The 22,268-nt window shown below is 32.0% G+C and overlaps 3 protein-coding genes and 1 non-coding gene across 5 annotated transcripts; 2 read left to right on the top strand and 2 right to left on the bottom strand.

Moving 5' to 3' along the window:
- The first annotated feature begins 39 nt into the window (after positions 1-39).
- LOC112417201 (beta-amyrin 28-monooxygenase) lies at positions 40-2,798 on the top strand. Its single transcript, XM_024772430.2, has 4 exons — positions 40-685; positions 1,289-1,744; positions 1,964-2,151; positions 2,274-2,798. Exons 1-4 carry the CDS (start codon positions 193-195, stop codon positions 2,577-2,579), a joined length of 1,443 nt encoding a protein of 480 aa, XP_024628198.1. The 5' UTR covers positions 40-192; the 3' UTR covers positions 2,580-2,798.
- A 6,110-nt stretch (positions 2,799-8,908) lies between these two features.
- LOC11416751 (protein MET1, chloroplastic) lies at positions 8,909-12,473 on the bottom strand. The gene is made up of 7 exons (XM_003629878.4): positions 11,968-12,473; positions 11,127-11,233; positions 10,916-11,010; positions 10,712-10,788; positions 10,156-10,276; positions 9,340-9,399; positions 8,909-9,261 (listed from the first exon to the last, which is right to left on the bottom strand). The coding sequence occupies exons 1-7, from the start codon at positions 12,372-12,374 to the stop codon at positions 9,121-9,123; spliced, it is 1,008 nt and encodes a 335-aa protein (XP_003629926.1). The 5' UTR covers positions 12,375-12,473; the 3' UTR covers positions 8,909-9,120.
- Positions 12,474-15,133: 2,660 nt separating this feature from the next.
- On the bottom strand, positions 15,134-21,696 carry LOC11413828 (probable serine/threonine-protein kinase PBL16). Of its 2 annotated transcripts, none has more exons than XM_003629877.4 (6): positions 21,115-21,696; positions 19,538-19,839; positions 19,263-19,398; positions 16,839-16,975; positions 16,529-16,652; positions 15,134-15,676 (listed from the first exon to the last, which is right to left on the bottom strand). In XM_003629877.4, the coding sequence occupies exons 1-6, from the start codon at positions 21,176-21,178 to the stop codon at positions 15,291-15,293; spliced, it is 1,149 nt and encodes a 382-aa protein (XP_003629925.2). In that variant the 5' UTR covers positions 21,179-21,696; the 3' UTR covers positions 15,134-15,290. The 2 variants fall into 2 exon arrangements, with proteins under 2 accessions (XP_003629925.2, XP_024627398.1); XM_024771630.2 differs by lacking the exon at positions 21,115-21,696 and adding an exon at positions 20,962-21,061.
- On the top strand, positions 17,114-17,185 carry TRNAQ-UUG (transfer RNA glutamine (anticodon UUG)). Its single transcript has one exon. It is a non-coding gene; the product is annotated as a tRNA-Gln (tRNA).
- Positions 21,697-22,268: the final 572 nt, after the last annotated feature.

Below are 22,268 nucleotides of genomic sequence, written 5' to 3'. Positions count from 1 at the left end.
TGAATATATGTTAGTTTGGATATGATATATAGTCACATATTTGTACCTAACCTAGCATACATATGTGGTTGTAGTTGAAAGTTTAAGGCCTAACAAATCAATCTTCCTTGCATTTATATGTGTTGAGTTTCTGTTCAATTTCCAATTCCAAAAACAAAGCTCTAGTTATTTATTATTCATCATATATAGCTTATGGAGGTGACAAAGCTCATTGTTTTACCAGCAGTTTTGGCTCTCTTTGTCCTCTTTTTGCATTTCATCAAAAGAATTATCAAACTCAGAAAGCTTAATCTTCCTAAAGGAACCTTAGGATTTCCATTTGTTGGAGAAAGCTTTGAATTTCTAAAAGCAAATCTTGAGGGAAAGCAAATAAGGTTCATACAAGAGAGAATGAAGAAATATGACTCAAAAGTTTTCAAGACTTCATTGTTTGGAGAGAATATTGCTGTGTTTTGTGGACCAGCTGGGAACAAATTCTTATTTAGTAATGAAAACAAGAATGTTCAAGTATGGTGGCCTAGCTCAGTGAAGAAGCTGTTAAGGTTGTCTCTTGTTAATAAGGTTGGTGATGAAGCAAAAGTAACTAGAAGGTTGCTTATGAGCTTTCTTAATCCAGAAACACTTAGAAATTACTTGCCTAATATGGATAGGATTGCTCAGCACCATATAAACACACATTGGAAAGGTAAGAAATTTTGTGATCAATGTGTATGACAAGTTGTTCCTTTCATTTTCATGATAGTTTGTGAATTATTACTTTGTTTTTGTTGATTAAATTTTATGAAAATGGTCCACTTGCTGTTGGGGAAAATTACGACACTCCTTTCAATCATGTTAGAGAGAGAAGCACTGTATTATTAGCAGCAATGTTTTAAAAATCGAACTGAACGAGTTAGTTCGCTTGTTGGTTTGATTTTGGCTATACTTTAGCCGGGTTGAACCAATTCAACCGGTTCTTATTTTTTTGCAAATTTTTTTACTTACCATATGATTCTAGCATGTTTTTGAATAGATTGAACCAATTGAATCATGACTTAAATGTCTAAACGGTTCAATCTTCAATCCATTTTTAAAGTGTTAATTAGCTAGCATATAATGAGTGAGATAGGTACATGACATAAAAGGTTCTTACACCAGCTAGAAACTATTGCTTTTCACATTTAACCTAAAAGAAAGTCAAACTTTATTACACATTCATCAAATCGCATTTTACCATATAGATGTTTCTGAAAAATAAAAAAGAATGTCATGATCAAAGTTTAATACTTGTTAATTTACACTTTTGAAGGGAAGGAGCAGGTTGTTGTCTATCCTATAATACAGCTATACACATTTGAATTAGCTTGTTGCTTATTTCTAAGCATGGAAGATCCTATCGATGTATCAAACCTTTCATCATATTTTGAAGAATTTCTAAAAGGGATCATTGGCTTCTCCATCAACTTTCCTGGAACAAGGTTTCATAAGGCAATGAAAGCTGCAGATGAAATAAGGAAAGAAATTAAAATGATTATGAAGAAAAGGAAAGTGGATTTGGATGAAAAGAAGGCATCACCTACACAAGACCTTTTATCTCATTTACTTGCTACACCAGATACAAGTGGAAGGTTTTTGAATGAAGTGGAGATTATTGATAACATATTACTACTTCTTTTTGCTGGCCATGACACTTCTAGATCAGTACTATCATTGGTCATGAAGTATCTTGGAAATTTGCCTCAAGTTTATGAACAAGTGTTGAAAGGTTTGAAGTAAAGTCTTTGAACATTAATAATTTCAAGATGGTCCGACCTCAAGTCGGCTGCACTGTTTTTTTGTGCACTGCAACATACTTGAGGTCGGAACACATGGGAATTTGATTATATAATGAAAATTTTATAGCACCATGTTGCTTTTTTTCTTATACTTTTACGAAAAACTTGATTAGGATAAATGTTGAAATTGTTTTTTCTTTTTTTGACAGAACAACTTGAAATAAGCCAAGGGAAAGAGGCAGGGGAGTTATTGCAATGGGAGGATATTCAGAAAATGAAATATTCTTGGAATGTTGCTTCTGAAGTTCTGAGGCTGTCGCCACCTGTCGGTGGCGCTTTCAGAGATGCTATAAAGGATTTTACCTATGCTGATTATAACATCCCTAGTGGATGGAAGGTATGTTTCATGTTTCAACATATTTTTACTTATGTGTGCTAAAGGAGAGAACCTTATATTATAGGATATTGATTATGTCATCATAAATATTCTAAAGCATGTATTTATGGTGTTTATGACAGTTGCATTGGAACACACATACAACACACATGGATCCAACACTGTTTTCAAATCCTGAAAAATTTGATGCTTCAAGGTTTGAAGGAGAAGGGCCAACACCTTATTCATATGTTCCATTTGGAGGAGGACCTAGAATGTGTTTGGGACAAGAGTTTGCTCGGTTAGAGATACTTGTTTTTATGCATAATATTGTGAAACGTTTCAAATGGGATTTAGTTAATCCTGATGAGAAGTTCAAGTATGATCCTATGCTAGAGCCTGAAAATGGACTTCCAATCCAACTTCAACCTTCCCAATACACATGGTAATAATATAAATTGATAAGAAGCTTTATATATGAAGTTTTCATCTTCTTATATGGTATTAAAATGTTATTTCATTTTGTATCTACTTCCACAAAGTGTTGGTTTCAAGATAACGTTCTTTAGTGAGGCTTTGTCACGGTAATATTATTGCAACAATGTTAGTAAGTATAGTTAGATACGAAATATATGTAGAAATGAATAACCAAATATGGTGTTCCAAAACTGCAGAATTGTCCCACATCGTAGAGTTAGATGCGAAAAATAACATCTGTAAGAACAAGGTAACACTACTTTGTTTTCTCCTTCATACTCCCTCCGTCCCAAATTGTATGACGTTTTAGGCATTTTATACATATTAAGAAATGTAATTAATATTGTATGGGAAAGAGATATTATGAGTTGTTTTACAAAATTATCCTTAATAAATGATATGGGAAAGATAAGTAAAAGAATTGAAAGAAGAAAGAGTAATAAATAGTTAAGGATATAATAGGAAAAGTAACATAAATGTTTCATTGGTATTGTAAAGTGACATACAATTTGGGACAAATATTTTTTCTAAAGTGACATACAATTTGGGACGGATACTCCCTTTGGTACATTTTGAAGCATGCTTGAGATTAAAATTTGTTAGTATTTGATCTGGACAATAAATTTCTATTTTAAGCAAGTTTTAAAGGCCAAAGAGAGTATGTGATATGTGTCCCATAATGATTCGTACAAAATTTTTTAGATAGCGATGGTACAAATACGCAAGCCAATCAACGGGTTTGGTTTAAAGTGGACTTCGAAAAGGCTTATGATTCCGTCAGTTGGAGCTTCCTTGAATATATGATGAAGAGGTTAGGTTTTAGTGATAGGTGTTGTTTCTAGATTTGTGCCTGTGTCTGTTGCGGTAACCTATCGGTTCTCGTAAATGGGTGCCCGTCGGAGGAAGTTAATATCCAGAAAGGCCTGAGGCAAGGGGACCCGCTGGCTCCGTTTCTTTTTTTGTTGGTGGTTGAGGGTCTTAGTGGTTTGGTTCGGTCGGCTGAAGCTTGTGGGTTGTACCTTGACATTAAGGTTGGGAACTCGGGTCTTTCCATTTCCCATCTTCAGTATGCGGATGACACCTTATTCTTGGGGGAGGCAACCATGGCCAACTTGTGGTCCCTCAAAACCATCCTTCGTTGTTTTGAGCTTGCTTCGGGGCTTAAGGTGAATTTTTCTAAGAGCTCGGTGATGGGGGTGAATGTTGGGGACGAGTTCCTTGGTTTGGCTGAGCGTTTCCTTTATTATAGAGTCGGTAGTGTCCCTTTCACGTACCTCGGGTTACCTGTTGGTGCTAACCCTCACCTTGGTAAGACCTGGCAACCGCTCCTTCATCTTCTTACTAGTAGACTGGGCTCCTGGGAAAATAAATATGTTAGTCTTGGTGGTAGAGTTGTCCTCCTGAACTCCGTCCTCAATGTTATCCCCATATTCTACATGTCTGTCATGAAGATGCCTGTTAAGGTGTGGAAGAAGATTGTCCGTCTTCAGAGAGAGTTCCTTTGGGGAGGGGTCAAGCGGAGTAGGAGTATCCCTTGGGCCTCTTGGGCTATTGTTTGTAAGCCTAAGCGAGAAGGGGGGTTGGGTGTGAGGGATTTGCGCCAGGTTAACCTTGCGCTCTTGGCTAAGTGGAGGTGGCGTTATCTGGTTAGGGATGGTGGTTTGTGGCGGGATACCCTTGCCGCCCGCTATGGGGTTTGTTACCCCACCTTGGTGGCAGGCCGTCTGGCCTTCGTGGTATGTCCTCCTGGTGGTCCAATATTTCCCTTTTGGGTTGGGAGAAGGAGGCGACTGGGGATTGGTTTTCTGATGGGGTGGTTAGAGTGATTGAGGACGGTCTCTCAACCCATTTTTGGCATGATCCTTGGTGTGGGCCGACTATCCTTAGAGTTAGGTTTAGGCGGCTTTTCCATGGTTTGGGAGGAGGGAGTCTGGGTTTGGGACCTTATCTGGAGAAGACCCCTTTTGTCTGAGAGTTGGACCTGCTTGCTGATCTCCTTGCGGTCGCGGCTATGTTTCCAGGGCTGTCGGCTGCGGGTACCCCCACTGGGGAGGAGCTGCAGGCGGTCTCTAGGGTTTGAAATTCTTGGGCTCCCTCAAAAGTGATTGTGTTCTCGTGGCAGCTTCTCCTTGATAGGATCCCTACTAGGAACAATCTTATTACGCGCGATGTGCTGCTCCCTGTCGATGGGGTGGGGTGTGTTTTCTGCGATAGTTCGCCTGAGTCTGCGACGCACCTGTTCCTCTCTTGTCCTTCTTTCTTTCCAGTGTGGTACCAGGTGTCTAGGTGGTTAGGTTGGAAGTTTGTGATGCCTCTGGGGCTAGCCCAGCAGTTCCAAGCCTTCACGGGCTTAGGAGGGGGTAGGAGAGTTAGGTTAGGTTTGCTCCTTGTTTGGCATGCTGTTATTTGGACCATTTGAGCGTTCCGGAACGACCTTATCTTTGCGGGTGGCTTACTCCGAGAGGAGCCAGTGGTGGACAGAGTTAAACTCTTAGCTTGGGAGTGGTTCCGGGCTAAGTGTCTTGCTAGTTCCTGCTCTCTCTCTTTGAGTGGGAGGTTCAACCCATCTTGTGTATGAACCGGTAGGGTGTTGTGGTGGTTTGGTTTGCTTGGGGTTGTTGGCGGGGTTGGGAGGGGTCGTATCTCCTCTTCCTTCCGGGTGTGGCTCTCAGGTTATTTCTGTTTTTCTTTGTTTCCTGCAGGTGGTTGCTGGGTCTGCGTCTGTTTGGGCCGCTCGGCGTTTGGTAATTTATTTTGTTTTTCTTTTGGTGTTCTCTATCCCTGATGGGGCCTTGTTGGTGCACCTCCGGCCCCGCCTGTGGGGTTTGGGGTGTTCCTCTTTTGGGGAGTTTTGCGGGTGTGTCGCTTGCCGACTATTTTTGTATATCTTGTACTTTCTCTTTTTATTTATATATACATATATATATTTTGCCATTCGAAAAAAAAAATCAACGGGTTTGGTTTGTGTTGTCATGAAACCAAACATTCGGAAATAAAATTTGTTAGTCGTGATCAGGACAATAATTTTGGGATTTACTCCATTCATAATCGAGTATAAACAAAAGTGATAGTTAATTGATTTTTTAACTATCACTTTTCTTTATATTTGATTATGAACGGAGTAAATTCCATTTTATTTTTCAATACAATATTAATTATTATTTTTCAATTATAACTCTAATTGATATCATTTTCATCACTCCTCAATTTAATATATTCTGTTTTGTATTTATGATAATGGAAAATGGTCCAATATTTGATAAGAACACTTAAAACTAATTTCTCTCTCTTTCACTTTTACATTTTTCTTAATAAGTGTAAAATGAACAAATGACTTACTTAATTTAGGACGGAAGCGCTAATAAGAATGAGACAATTTATCAATTACTTAGATCCGAAAAAGAATATCATTGCTCCGTCAATTATGTACTCGCATCGGAATGATAACAGATAGGCGAAAAACTAATTTGTTAACCTCATAAGAAACTTAATAACCATTAATATTTCATAATTAACCTTGCCAGATCTCATAATCTCCTTAATTTGATGAGTTCCATTTTAAAGTACACAATTCACTCATTATTAATCAGTTTTAGTCTTGTATAATGTGCAGTTATCGTTGACATTCGGTTTAATGGACATCATTAAAAACAATAGCAGAAACAATATCGAGGGTAATGTTAACATGTGTCCCGAATATTGGTTAAGAAAGCAAATATAGCAACATCACATTGAAACTTGCGCAGTCAACTCATTAAAAGTATTTGTTTTGATTTAAAAAAAAATAAAAAATTCTTTAACCAATGCTCGGGAGCACCGATTAACGTAACCCAACAATTAATTGTTGCAATATCCCTTTAAAAAAAATGTAATTGCTGCAATACTTGACCATAGCCTATCACTTTAAATTTTCTTGGGACAACTATCATTTTTTTTTTTTGGCTAATAGAAACAATATATACTCTCCCTAAAAAAAATCTACTACTTACTTTTTCACGTGGAATAAAAACCTTTTCCTCCTAAGTCTGTCTTTATGTTTTCATTTTTGTAATTCCAACAAAAAATAAATAAAATCTTTTCTTTCCCTCCATTCTTTGTGAAATCTCTCCATCCAAAATAAAATCATCTATTACTATTATATTATTCCATGGTTTAACTTCTCTCTTTGAAAGTCATTCTACTACTATTATATTATTCCATCTATCTCAAATTTTACGAGGTTTTGACATTTAATATTTTTTAAGAAATGTAATTAATTTCGTTTAGAAAGGATATACACCTTCGGCTTCTTATCACTATTATAAACAAAAAATTACATTTTAGATTTATTCATTAAATGATATTGGAAAGATAAATTAAAAAATTGAAAGAAGAGACAGTAATAAATAGTTAATGATATAATAAAAAAATATATTAATGTTTTATTGGTATCATAAAAACGACTTATTATTTGAAACAATTTTTTTTCCAAAACGAGTTATAATTTAGGACAAATGGAGTGACTCTTTCGCTTAAATGGTTTGAATTCTTTTGCTAATACATTAACACATGTTTATAAAAAACAAGTATACGAGAGTTACTCTTTTTACGATTTGACTAAAAAAAAAACCATATTAGTATTTAGTAAAAGACTCAATTTTAAAGTACAAGCCACTTTAATAAGTACTTCAATTAGTTTTGTTGTGCTACATCATTAATGTTGATGTTTTTAAAATAGTCATGAATTTTTAGAATTTTATCATATCGATTTTTTTGTATGATAGTATAAAAAGTTGTTTCCACATATATAAATACTTAAAATTCACAACTAGTATAGTGCAAATATTCAACGGTGTTTTGCATGTAAAATAAGGAATATTTAATAGAAATTCTATATTAATGTTGATATTTTGAAAATAGTCGTAAGTTTTTAAAATTTTATCATATCAAATTTCTCATATCGATACATAATAATTAGATTCCACAGATTCAACACATAAAAATTAGTTTTGTTGTGGTTGATCATTAATGTTGATATTTTGAAAATAGTTGTTAATTTTCAAAATTTTATCATATGAATTTATTATATTGTTACATAAAAAATTGTTTCCACATATATTAACACATAAAATTTGCAACGGATGCGGCACTATTATTTAAAGGTGTTTTGCATATAAAGTAAAAATAGTTAGCAAAAACACTACATTAGTGTTGATATTTTGAAAATTGTCATGAATATTCAAAATTATATCATATCGACTTTCCACAAAGGTAAGCACATAAAATCTGCAACGAGTGTGGTGCAAATATTTAACGGTGTTTTATATGTAAAATAAAAAAATATGAAATCGAAACACTACATTAATGCTGATATTTTGAATTCAGTCATAAGTTTTCAAAATTTTATCTTATCGGAATTCTCATATCCGTAGATAAAAAATGGCTTCCACATATTAATCACATAAAACCCGCAACGGACACTGTGCAAATAATTAACAATGTTTTGCATATAAAATAAAAATATATTAAATAGAAACATGACATTAATGTTTATATTTCGAAAATAGTTATAAGTTTTAAAAATTTGTCATATCACCTTTCTCATATGGTAAATAAAAATTGTTTATGCAAATATAAACACATAAAATATGAATGTGTAATGACCAAACTATCCTTTTAATAATATTTAAAACAATATCTCATTCTTATTTTTGATAATTATTTCAATTTATGTAAAAAATTATAATGATTTCAATTTATGTAAAATCATAATAAAAAAAAATTGGTTCAAATTCATTTTAAAATAATATTTATTTACAAGAGTTATTTTAAAGAAAAACGTTAGTTGGTCGCATATCAGCCTATTTAAAGAAAAATGTTATTCTTTTAATAAAAAAAAACTATTTAGCTGGTTACTTAAGCTAATGGGCCGGGTTGTAAGAAAATATAACAGGTCCATTAGTGCTTCATCTCTAACCTAAAGAATGAAATACAGCAGCAACTTGAAACATGAAAGAAATGTGAAATAGGGACATACATAACTGCAAATGGCTATTAAAGGGGCAAAGCTGGAAAATAAAGTTGATTTGTTTCAGAATCGATTATGTGAGACGCAGAAGCTAGGAATACCAGCTTCAACACAACTAGCGTTTTGGTCTCAAAACTGAGTTTTCTGGACGCGCTTTTCATTCACCCAAACAACCTGAAAAATAATCTGGAAACCACGTTTCAAAAAGTAATCGACATATGTAGAGAGCTGTAAAAAGCTATTAGGAAGTGATGGCTGTGACTAATATTATTGTTGGAAATCAACAAAAAAAAATTAAAATAAGAAATCAACAATTATATTGATCATAAGTTTCTTATATCATCATATATTAAAAACAAGATCCAATCCAACAAATGACAAAAATGAGAGACCTATATTTAACTACAAAAATATACACGGAGAAATCAAATGTATTGGAATCATACTGCTAAACAAACTCCTTAGTCAAGCTAAAATGTTTGCTTTCTTGTGTCCATACAAAGGGGTTATTTCTTATTAAATCCAAAAATTGATTTGATCGCATTGATGGCGCTCTCATTGATAAATGATTCGTCAAATCTCTTCAATAATGGATCGAATTCCGGGGATGCCCTTAAGTTAGCAAGGTCAGGATCAGTTCTGATTCTCTGTTAAAACAACACCAGTGTTAGGCAGCTTATTTAGCAAATGAGATAATGTACCTTGCTGAGTATTAGTTTTATCACCTTGAAGTCTTCAAAACCAGAATTCAGAGCTTCTTCAAGTGTCGAAAGTGCAGCTTGAATCTGTTTGAGAAATATATAACTTTATTAGCATATTGATTAGGAAAATGAATGACAGGACCAAATCAATTTGTTTCTTTTCAATACTTTTCTTAATTTTTCTTCAACCAATACTCAAATGTTTTAAAAGGAAAAATGGGATATTTATAAATCCCCATTAAAACAACCATCTATCAATTACAACAATTTTTAAAATTTTCTAAAAAGTAAATTACACTCCCCTCCTCTCTAATGTCAAAGCCATGTTCCTTGGTGCCCCCACTTGGGTCACAAGCTGGTGTTACGCAGCTCGGCAAACATACTAGCATGCCAGACCTTTATAAACACATACTTGTTCCATATTCTAGCCAATGTGGGACTTAATGGATTCAAGATGGAGCATTGAAGTGTTAAGTTGGAACATGGTTTCTTAAATGGTTTTATTTGCTTCTCCCCAACTACTTTTGACAAGTTATAACACCGTAAACCAAAAACATTGCGGCTGATGTAATAATAAATATTACTTTTACAATCTTATAAATAAACCCCTCTTTTCATCTTAATCTTAACAAGATTTGTTACATTCATCTTAGTCCCATACACAATTTAATTTGGTCTTCTGTAGGTTACACATACTATTTATTTATTTTTTTGACAGAAAATTATTGGACCAAGTTAGTCACTCACAAGGATTAAATACACTCAAAAAGTATGATAAAAAACCAATGTTGAAGTAGTGAAACGCAGCACATATAATCTGTAAATTGGAGTAAAATATACCTGGTTTAGCTTAGAGTAACAACAAGCAACGTTATAGCTTGCGACTGCTGCTTCATCAGGTTCTGGCTTTGATCCTAGAACAGACTCAAATTTCTCTAGTGCTTCCTCATATTTAGCATTCCTTCAGCATTGAATCCAGGAAAAGAGTGAACGGTAAGAATATCAGGGAGATAGCATTCATTATTATAGTTCTAATCTAAAATAGGTGCTTGGAAACTGAAGCTATTTTTCTCTCAAAATAGGTGTTGCAGATTACAATTTCATGTGTAAACGTTTAGATTCTGCCATGTCTATCATGTCTGACAAGAACAAAGTCACCAATACTTTATTCCTTACTTTAATAAGCAATGGAGTAATAAAGGAAAATATTTTCTAAATTCAGAACACCCTTATGATTTTTGTATGTATATATGTTGCAAAACAAATTCCATCAATAAAGTGTGCAATAATGGCCTATGTAAAAAAAAACAATTCTAGACGAAAAGTTGCACTTCATCTCTATTGAAGATTGAAGAGCACATGGGAGAAAATGATTTTCTGAGTCGCTGGATCTTACCTGTATAGTAATAAGCCTTCTCTCAGATCCCTTTCCCGGCCCTCTTTCACTTCTTTTTTCCTTAGGTAGTTTTGCATCTGAAATTTTTACAAGTTTGAGGAATGAAAATGGTTGTAACACCACATGGGAGAAAAAATCTCTTATAAAAAAGGGTTTGAAAATTTAAGAATTACAATTTAGCAGTTTTAACATGGCAAAACTTACTTGAATTTCCCTCAATTTGTTACTGACTACACCAGAGTTCCTCTCAGCTCTAATGATCTCCTTTTCAGTTAAGTCACCACCAGTTTCTATCTTTCCTGAATTGATAACCATGGTTCATGGATCCGGGAGCTAAGTTCACAAACAAGCAACTAGACTAGCACTTGAGGGAAACATTGCGAAAATAAAATGCATACACATTGAATAAACTAACCATATCTCTTCTGCATTCTCATGAGTAACGGGCCAATTCTTTGGCGAATCGTGTACATTGTCCTTCCATATTCTGCAGCTGGCCAAATTTCAGTCCCAAAAACAGCACTGCAGATGTTGAACATTTTCATTGAGTCTATATACATAAGGCAGTTTCTTGACAATACAGAGACCTAGGTTGCTATTACTATTCTTATCATGTGGCTAAATTATTTTTAATGTAATATCAAATTCCACGACCATAAGCCAGCCTTGACTAAATTAGGTCTATAAAATTACCTGTTTTGAGCATGATATGATATCACTAATCTCAAAGTACTAAAGTCATACATATTCAATGAGGTGATTCATCCCCATAGTTTTAATGCAATATCAAAATCCACAATCATAAGCTCAACCTTGACAAAATAAGGTTTGTTTGGATAAAGAACTTAATTGATCACTCATAGTATAAGCGCTTATAATATACGTATCTATGTATAAGCTATTTCTATAATAAAAGATACAGTAAAGTCAAACTATTTTCATAAGCTATCATGGAGAACGTATGGAAATAAGCTGAAAATAGTTTACGAACGTGTGATAAGTTGTTTCCGTAACTTTCCCAAACAGTCTTATAAAGTCTCACAAGTATGTATCTCAGACTGTCGTAAATAAGCTCAAATAAACCAATCCAAACAGATGTTAAGCCCTTCAAATAACTATCTTGAACATGATATGCTAGAAATGATCACAAAGCTATATCAAACAACCATCTAATATCTATACAGTTCTCTCCAAAAAAAAAAAAAAAACTTGCATTCATAAAAAAAGAAAGTATAACATGAAGAGCACAAACAAACCTGGTGGCAAGTACTTTATCACCAACAGTGAAGACACCAGCCTTATCAGCTGATCCACCAGGTGCAATAGCATCAATGTAAGTTCCACCATCTCTTCCTTTTACAAACTTGATTCCATAAGGTTGGTCAATCTCTACCTCATACTCTTCATATGGCTCTTTTTCTCCTTCACCCTTTTCACTATCTTCTTTGGATGCATCTGAACCCACTTCAGATGAAGCTTTAACCACATAAAGGAATGGTTTTGACAAAAGGGTGTTGGAAAATGAATGGTTTTTTGAAGAAAACAACTTGGTGTTTGGAAAAAAATAAGTTGGGTTTTGCTTAGAGTTGATTTGGGTGGTTCTTGTTGGCAATGAAAGTGCAGTGTAGTGACCACTAGTGGTGGTGGACATAGATAATGACATGGTTGTTAAGCTCAGAACTTCGATGTTCCTTTTGAATTCTATGAGAGAAATGTTATGTTCCTTTGAGCATAGGTTACCACAAAGAAGAAGATGAGAGGTTCTGTGTAGATTTTGCTGAAGTGGCTCTCAAGGCACATCCATTCAATTCACTAGTATTATGCCACGTGTACTCTATACATAAATTTTTAGGAAGATGGAAAAATAAATGGGGTTAAGCAGGTAGAATATTCCATTACCTCATTTTATGGATAATAGGATCATGATAACAAAATTTTGGTATGATGTTTTAGAATTAGTGTATAATCAATTAATTAGATGATACAATTGAAAGTAAAATAATAATTTTATGTTGAAAAGTATAAATGACATTTATTTTAAGGGTCTTGTTAATAAGTGTTCTAAGAGCATTGTTTAAGGTATCTACAAAAGGAAATTATGTCTTGAAAATACAAGTCAAACATTTGATAAAGTCATAATCGTACAAATTCCAATGTAAAAGTTGTTACTTTTAGATGCTTAAACAATGCCTTTATGACACTTGTTAACATTTTTCTTATTTTAAAACAAAATTTTTACCATCAAAATGACACTCATTTTAAAAAGAATGGAGTATAGTCAAGGGATGGTAAAAGTAGTAGTTTTATATTGACAATAAAAATTGAATTCACTGTCAACACATTATTTATATTTTTGCTTTCTTAATGAATGTTGGATGAGGACTCTAGTATATATTTTTTGGCAATGGAGATCCCTTTAAATAATCGACATCATCCAACAAAAATATTTTTATACGCATCGGCCAAAGATCAACTCTAAACCGAATAGTAAAGGGTCCAAATATCTACTACATGTGTCATGCTCTTTTTAGACTACATGATTTTGGGCTGGATTTTTATTTTCCAATTATACACTCCATGTGAACTATTATAATTACAATTTTATCTTTTGTATAATATTATTTATTAAATCTTTAATTTTAAAAAATAAGTTAAATCTTATTATAATATGAACAAATTCCATTATAATAGAATTAACACAAGTTACATCTTTAATTGATTATGATATGTTCCAAAAAATAATATAACCAAATACGATAAAGTAAGCTACTCCCTCCGTTTCAAAATACATGTTCAATTTTTGCAATGTGCACTATTCACTTGACTTACTTTGACCATACTTTTTAACTAATATATAAATACAAATATTAGCATGTAAGATGTTGTTTGATTTGTCTCGACAAATATTTTCAAAATATTAAATTTTTATAATTTTTTACTTTAGAAAATTAAAGATATTAACAGTCAAAATTATGCATTGGCATATGTGAAGTGGTTGACTTAGACATGTATTTTGAAACGGAGGGAGTAGCATTCTATATATAAAAAAATAAAAAGTGAAATAAATTTATAATAAATACTAATAAATGTCATTGGAATCCTTCAGAAAAGACAAATGTTCTTAGGACATTGATTGAGAAATCAATAAATGTAACTTTTATATCGAAAGTGGTATAATTATTGCTTTAACAATGATTTGATATATATTGTCTAGCCAAAAACAAAATTATGAGTTGCTTAAACAATTTCTTTAAACATTTGTTAGCATGATCCATAATCACAAAGTATCCACTTCTAATTAATCACCATTTAGTTGGACCCAAAAGATAAAATTCTACTATCTTAATTATATTTCCTCCATCTAGAAGGGATTTTATCGCAGGATATGGAGGAGTGTTAGCGAGATGAAAATGGTGAGTGGATTTGTGGTTTCTTGAAATGCTTGGAGTGTGTAATGCGCATGAACCATATATTTGTGTTTTTTTTAGTCGGGTTGCTGGCACATGTACAAATAAATACCTATTAAAAGAGAGATAAATTTTGTACCAAAAATAAATAAATAAGAGAGATAAATTAATTATATTTTAAAAACTTTTTGACTAAATACATATGTACTGAAGAACTGTTTTCTCACAATTTACTCAAAAATAGTAGTGGATTTAAACAAAAGTAAAGGACGCTAATAATGTATCTTGTCTTGCTGCCATTGTTTGTTCTTTTCTGTTAAAATTGACATTAGTTCATGTTGGAGATTTTATTAAGAATAATAATTTATTTAATAGAATTTTAATAAAAATATATTTTACTATTTTATGATCGGTTATGAAACAAGTTGAATTTCAAAAAGTCTTTGTTTTTAACTTGTGTACATGAAAGAATGAATTTATTCATATTAAAAAGCTTTGATAGCAAACGGTTTTTTCATCTTGTTTATTGTCAATCAATTTCAATTTTACATCATGCCTTTCCTAGTTTCAACGGATTCAAATACTTTTGGTAATATACTAATGATAATATACTACAAATTAATTTGGTCAAATAATTGTATAAGGAACCTAAAGTTTTCTTATTTTTTATGGTTGAATGTAATCTGGCACATTAATAGAGTTGATTTTTTATACAAAAAATAAAAAATAAAAAAATAAAAGAATTGAATTGAATTGTATTGAAATGATAGTGGGAGACTTGTATAAAAAGAGGATAACTTGGTACAAGTTTGTAGGAAGCAATTCACGAAGAGAAAAGGAAAAAGAAAAAAGAGGATAACTTGGCATTCCGAGCAGTATTAGTAATTTTTATGGTGTTGTTTTGGTGTGTTCTCTTTGTGCAAAGAGTGTTAATATTTTAAGTTTTGGTTGTCTTAAAGAAAGCGATCTAGTCCGCGACTCAGCCTAATAATGTTTTTTAACAAATTATTTTGTGTTTGTGTACTAATTTTTCAGCAACAGGTTCAAGTGTACGAAAATTGTTCCAACAGTTCATACAATAATCCAATTGCACATGACAACGATGTTAAAGGCAAATTAAGAAAGGGATAAAATAGAAAGAAAATGCCTATAAACACAAGATCAAGTTAAGGTCATTCTGCATCTTTCCTTTTAACATCAGTTTCAGCAACTTCAGTTATTATGGTAAATGTTTTTCCAATAGGGACCTCAGTGTACGTTGTCAAAGGCTCTAATGAATCAACAATGTCTCTCATTAAAGGCCTTGCTTTTGGATTCTTGTTTAAGCAATGATATGCAAGCATTGCAGCCTTGTGAGCTCCTTTTACTGGATAATCACCTTCCAACCTTGGATCTATAATATTTAGCACTTTCTTCTTTTCTTTGAGCAATGGAAGAGCCCAATCTATAAGGTTTTGCTCTCTAGCTGGTCTTTGTTTGTCTAAAGATTTTCTTCCAGTCAAAAGTTCAAGAAGAACAACACCAAAACTATAAACATCACTTCTTGGAGTCAAATGACCTGCACAATGTAGGACTATAATGTCAATTTATATTTATATATATAGGAAAGCCATAATTGCTTTTAATTGGCAACCAACATTGCCCTCCATGGAATTGTTGAGATTGATCTCATGAGATAATTGAGATTCGTTTAAAGAATTGACATCTCTTACTAGATATTTTTTCATACGTATCGTAGAACTGACCCAAGCAGATTGCTATCAAAGCAATCACCTTAGGCTCCAAAAAATTTAGACCCCAAACTCATTTTTAATTAAACAAATAGTATAACTTTTCACTATTTTTAGGGTTCATAGTATTAATTTTACTAACTACTTTTGTTATAATCTAAGAAAATTTTGATGAGATGGTAAGAGATCTCTTCCAATTTAACTAGAGGTTTTGGGTTCAGATTCAACCTTGAAAAAACAACTGTTAAATCTCTTGAGGGAGAGTTTTGTCATTTATTATGGTCATATCTAACTCGAGTGATTAGTTTCTACAGTTACAAATAAAGAGTTACAAATAAAGAATACTCGGTTGACAAAAAAAAACTTTTGCTGCTAACTACTTCTTTAAAAATGTTAGTCAATCATGTAAATAAATACATTTAATATTAAATTTTGTATGGGTTAATATTATAAAAATAAAAATAAAAAATAAAATAGAAAGGCTAATTGAGTTTGAAGGGCTTCTAATTTTATCGTTAATTTTGTATTCAATATATATTGTTTGTGTCACGTCATATTGATGGATAATCATCATTGATTTAGAGTACTTTTGGTGGTCTTTCAAGTCTAGTGGAATATGAACTTTGTTTCCATTAAATCGCACTTAACATTGATAAATATTGAATCATAATTTAGTTAACCTGTCATAATGTATTCTGGTGCAGCATATCCATATGTTCCCATTATTCTAGTAGAAACATGGGACATGTCTCCAACTGGTCCATCTTTAGCAAGGCCAAAGTCAGAAAGCTTTGCATTATAGTCCTGTTTGTGAAACGGAGAGAACAAAATAAAGTTGTGGCTATTGATATTCATATGGCTTAATGAGAGATTTCAGTTTTTCTCAATATTGTTTCTTCTCTAAGTCATTTACATGAAGAAACAATTATAAAAATTAACTGAAAATTATTGAAACATTGACATTAAGTCTTGATGTATACTAATACTAACCAGGTCCAATAAAATATTCGATGTCTTAAAATCACGATAGATGACGGGTTTTTTTGCTTCATGAAGAAATGCAAGTCCCTTTGCAGCGCCATATGCAATCTTCATTCTTATCGACCATGGCAAGGGAAGCAAAATTTCTGCAATGTACAAGTAAACACACATCAATCAATTAGATATTATACAAACATGCAAACTAATTTCACCAAAAACCACTGAATCCATAATTTACTTAATATAATATATTAAAGGGTTTAATTCTATAAAGTGAAAGTGGTGGTTCTATGGTGTAGTGGTTAGCACTCTGGACTTTGAATCCAACGACCTGGGTTCGACTCCCGGTAGGACCTCCTTTAATATAATACTTTTTGTAACCAAAAATAAAATTCTATAAAGTGAAAGTGTAAATGAGTTTTACACTCCCTTCGTCCCTTAAATATATGAGTACTTTATAAAAAAAATCAAGAATATCAAGAAAAGATGTTGGAGTAATACATTTGTTTGAAAAATGTGTAACTATTTTTAAATGCAGAATTCTAACGAGTGTTCTTTATGTATTAAATATTGATTTTTTTTATATGGAAAAAATGATAATCAATGTCGTTGGAGGCAGTAGTTAAGGAAACATATATAATATGAATATTTTGGAACTTGCCTAGTCAAAGGCAAGTGTAAAAAATGATGTTTTTAATATGAATGTTTCTTTTTTTTTCCTTAACTAGGGCCTCGAGGCACTAGTTAGCATGACATTTTATATTCTAAGACAATTGATGGTATTAACAAAGGGTATAGCAAGAAAAAAGAGTACTAAATTGCATTTAAAAATTTGTGAATAGTCTTATATTTAAATACAAATATTTTTTTTTGTAAATGACATTATAATTAGGGATGAAAGAGTACGTGTTTTAATAAGAACAATGATATTTGTACAATCATTTGGTGATAATTTTTGTGACAACCTTCTTTTAATTTCTTCTTGTTGATCAAAAACCTTCTTTTACTCTCTTCTTATATATATACATAATGTGACTATAAGAGATAAAGTTATTCAAAAATTATCACTAAATAGTTGTACAAAATGTTATTTCTCTTTCGGTAAAATTATCAGTTCGATTCTCTCTTGTTCAAAACTTACTAAAGTAACTAGGATAAATGACTTTATTTTCTTTTTTGAAAAATGTTAACTACTGTCTCGGCACTAATTAAAGAAACCAATATAAAAATATTGTATTAGAAGCAATATGAAAAACTTATATATTTAACTTTTTAAAAGTAATAAAAAAATTAATAAAAAAATTCTATTTTTAAATTCCTTTAACACGATTTTTCTTTTTTTTATGAGGCTATTCATGGACATGTTATTAGAAAGAACAATAGATGTTTCTTACTGTATTAAGGGTTAATAGTGTTTTATCCCCCTGTAATTTAGATCATTTCCCATTTTTCCCTGTAAAATATTTTTTTTGAATTTCTTTCTTGTAATATGAAGATTTTTTGATTTTGGACCTTCATGAAAAATTTCATCCCTTATAATTTGAGAAAATTTAGGTTTATCCCCCTTGTAATTTGAGCAAATTTCGACTTACCCCCTTGTTAATTTGAGCAAATTTCGGTTTACTCTCTTCCATATCTACGATTTTATACGGTCAAAATTCATGAATGTCCAAAACTAAAAATATTCAAATTCCAAGGACGAAATCCAAAAAAAATATTTTACAAGAGATAAAACACTATTAACACTTGTATTAATCACGATTGATTGTAGGACCGACTGGTTATATCACCCAACTGATTCCTTAAAAAAAAATATATCACCCAAGTGATATACTTCTTTTTATATCACGTTTCATGTCGGCATAAAGCTTAGATTATTTGATTTCCAACTAGGTATTAGATTTACTTCATAATAAACAAGACAAAATGAACCTAAGTCGCTTTATATATTCCCTTTTATATAGCGTCAATGTTGTCGGAGACCATATACCAATGCAAAAATTACACTTCATTTTCCTGGACATTTTCCAAACAATAATGATATATATGGACACCTACTTATTTTATATCGGTGCAATATCGGCAATCACGTCTAGAAATATGGTTAATTCAATTGACTAAATAATGATATATACTCTACTGAATTAATCATACTTTTACAAGTGATTAATTAGGTGTCTCAGATGTATGCTAAAATATGTATATGAAATATTTTGTTGTTTGAATTCCATATTCATATCACATATGCTAACTATTGAGGGTGAAAAACTGTACATTAAAAAAAGATGTCCCAACATATATATCAAATGTTTCGGTCGTCTAAATTATAGTTAGGGAACTATGTGTTGTTACCTTACTAACATGTTCTATCCTAAGCTTTAATATCAATAGAATGTAAGAATTTCAATATCAAGTGGGATAGTATATACTTACTTGAGAACAAATTGTGTTCCACACTTCCTCTGGCCATGTACTCATATATTAGCACCCTATGTTCGTTTTCGCAGCAGTATCCAATTAATTTGACCAAATTTGGATGTGAAAGCTGCCCCAAAAATATCACTTCTGCCTGTAAACAAAGCAATCAAAACCACAACTAATCTAAATGCTGTTTTCTTTACAAGTTTCTGTCTCTAAATTTTTGTCGTTATTTTAATTTTCTTGGTAATGATTTTTCTATGTTTAGAGAGAATATATAGATAATATACCAGCCATTCTCTGTGGCCTTGATGACTATTGTCACCATCATGAACCTTAACAGCTACAGGAAGAGAATGAAGATCATCCCTTAACTCCTCAGAAATAAATCCTTTATAAACACTTCCAAATCCACCTCCCCCTAACACACGATCTGGTCTAAAATTCCCAGTTATTTTCTTTAGTTCATCATAAGTGAATGCAATCAATGGATTTGCAGCTGAGTTATCACGTCTAAGATCTTCAACTTCTTCAGGATTCGATGGTAACTTACTATCATCGTGCCTTTCTTTCATTGCCACCTGGTTTTGTTCTTTTCATCAAACCAAAATGAGATATTAATCAGAACAAATCTTTTATATATCCACATTTTAAACTTTCATTTATTCTAAAATAACAAAAACAAGGAAACACTATAATATGTGACTTTAATTTGATCTTGATCTATAGGAGCATTCGAGTTGGATCCCTAACTAAAATAGTGTTTGAACAAATATATTTACCTTCCCACCAAACTAGAATATTACTATGATAATTTCTACTCGGAACTTGAGCGTTAAGTGATAACACACAATAATCTTAATTCATATGTCACGTTGTAATAGTTAAAATATTTAAAACTTGTTTACGCTAATATATTACATGGAATATGAAACATAAAAGTAAAATAAATATTGCATATGATATATAAAGAGATTAAGAAGCATACATAAATTCATGCTGTAGGAGACAGAATGACTAATAAATAAATAAATAAACTACAAAAGGTGCGATGATGGGAACATATATAGTGTAAATGTGAACTAATCAATTATAATTTAAAAACCTACCACCAATTTTTCATAGAAAAAAAAAATATTACAGTTAAGATAAAACTCTACTCACTAGAGTTAGAGGTTTCCACTTTATTATATCCACGTAATAAGTAATAAAAACTACATGCCGACCTACTTTTGAAGCAGACATAAGGAAAAAAAATGTTCAGTTCATACTGGGTAACAGATTCTATGTTGAAACAACTTTAGGAAAGTTTAAAGATATGAAGACAGCATGCAACTCTTATATACAGATAATTACTGTTTTTAGTTCTCTTTTTCCAATGATTTGCAGGATATCACAGCTTGTTTGTTTCACAAGATAATTTTTTTTAAAAAAATATAATTAGAAAAACAAAGACAAAGGTGGTATTTTTTTTTTTAATAATTGAAATTAAAACCACCCAAGTTTGTATAGTAAGTAATAACTATAACACCAATAAATAAAAATCAATTAAAAGGAAAACCATTTGAAAGGGTGATTAATAAGAAAGCAAGAAGGGAAATTCAAAAGCTCCAAAATAAGAAAGACTTAACAATAATATCCATCAAAGATAGTATATTAAAAAAAAGGGGAAAACATCAAAATGAAAACAAAAAGAAAAAAAATATGAATATACCATTTCTAGAGTGAAAGGAGACAAACGGGTCATCTAAACAAATCTTTAACAAAACACACCAAAAACTGATAAATGATGATTTCCTAAAATCATAAAAAGTTAGTCAAAATAGAGAGAAAGATAAAAAAAAAAAATTGTTATTGTGAAACCAACCTGATTTTGCATTGGATGAGACTCTATAATCTGATGAATCCCACTTATAGCAACAATTACCCATTATACCAAAAATCCAAATACAGCTTTTCAAGTTTGCAATAGCTAGCTATCTCTGCTTTACAAACACCCCATTATAAAAACTAAAACTCTCCTTTTCTCTCTAGTGTTTTTTTTCCTCACCCTCAATTAAAACACATGGTTTAAATTTTAGACCAAGGAATAGAAATTAATTAAAAAAAAAATAACATGGCATCTTATTTTGAGTGTGAATGAGACATGTATGTCTTTTGGTGAAGGAAAGAAGAAATGAAGAGTGGGAGATAATTTAGTGATGGCAATGATGGGGTTTGAGTGAGTGTTGAGTATTGATGAGTTGTGTTGGCTTGGCTATGGGAGAAGATGGATGGACCCACATAGAAGAATGAGGTGTGTTAATTTTGTAGTCATTCAAAATGTGGCATGGTGCACTTTCATTTTAGTGCGCATAGAAGGTGCTTGTTTTGTTAGATAATGGATGCCCACCAATCTTCTTTCCATCACTCTCCATATATTCAAAGTCTCTTTCCTTGCCTATTCCATTCTATTCACTTTGTCCTTGTTCTCACTTCTCTCTATAGGGAAGGAAACTTGCAACCACCTTACCTAACCAGGCTTGCTTAATTTCTTTTTCTTCTCTTTTACTTTTTTTATAAAGAAAACAAAAATAGATTAATAAGACATACATACTCTCATACAAGATCAATAATATCCGTGAACATCGTCTCCGTAAACATAAATCAGTTGGCAGAAACAATGCATTGTTATATGTAGGGGTTGAGGTTCAAACTCCATATACCCTTCTTATTCAATTTTAAAAAGTAAATTTTAGCCACAAAACTACTTGACAAAAATAATAATAACCATGATTAGCATTATGTTTTGTATAGAATTATATCCTTGACTTTTCTCTTTTTACAAACCTTTATCTTTTTTTCATAAAATATTTCTTTGTACTTTCTGTCCTAGACCAATCAAAATGGCTATAACTAGTAAAGTGGGTTATTTGCTTATTTAGAAGATTATCTTAGAATTTAGCAACCAGCTAGAACAAGCACTTTGAGAAATGACTTTTATTGAATGTGGAAAAAAAAAATTAATTGTTAATGTGTTTA

The sequence above is a fragment of the Medicago truncatula genome, chromosome 8 (genome assembly GCF_003473485.1).
Source record: "Medicago truncatula cultivar Jemalong A17 chromosome 8, MtrunA17r5.0-ANR, whole genome shotgun sequence".
Classification (NCBI taxonomy): domain Eukaryota; kingdom Viridiplantae; phylum Streptophyta; class Magnoliopsida; order Fabales; family Fabaceae; genus Medicago; species Medicago truncatula.
Note: the sequence above shows the minus strand (reverse complement) of the source record. Positions and strands in the feature narration are given on the sequence as shown.

Excerpts from the sequence above, each read along its gene's own strand:
- LOC112417201 (XM_024772430.2), top strand. The coding sequence starts at position 193 with ATGGAGGTGACAAAGCTCATTGTTTTACCAGCAGTTTTGGCTCTCTTT. Across the intron at positions 686-1,288 it reads TATAAACACACATTGGAAAG|GGAAGGAGCAGGTTGTTGTC; the intron begins GTAAGAAATTTT and ends ACACTTTTGAAG. Across the intron at positions 2,152-2,273 it reads ACATCCCTAGTGGATGGAAG|TTGCATTGGAACACACATAC; the intron begins GTATGTTTCATG and ends TGTTTATGACAG.
- LOC11416751 (XM_003629878.4), bottom strand. The coding sequence starts at position 12,374 with ATGTCATTATCTATGTCCACCACCACTAGTGGTCACTACACTGCACTT. Across the intron at positions 11,234-11,967 it reads GATAAAGTACTTGCCACCAG|TGCTGTTTTTGGGACTGAAA; the intron begins GTTTGTTTGTGC and ends CAACATCTGCAG. Across the intron at positions 10,789-10,915 it reads ACAAATTGAGGGAAATTCAA|ATGCAAAACTACCTAAGGAA; the intron begins GTAAGTTTTGCC and ends TAAAAATTTCAG.
- LOC11413828 (XM_003629877.4), bottom strand. The coding sequence starts at position 21,178 with ATGGGTAATTGTTGCTATAAGTGGGATTCATCAGATTATAGAGTCTCA. Across the intron at positions 19,840-21,114 it reads CTCATCCAATGCAAAATCAG|AACAAAACCAGGTGGCAATG; the intron begins GTTGGTTTCACA and ends TTTGATGAAAAG. Across the intron at positions 19,399-19,537 it reads AAGGCCACAGAGAATGGCTG|GCAGAAGTGATATTTTTGGG; the intron begins GTATATTATCTA and ends CTTTGTTTACAG.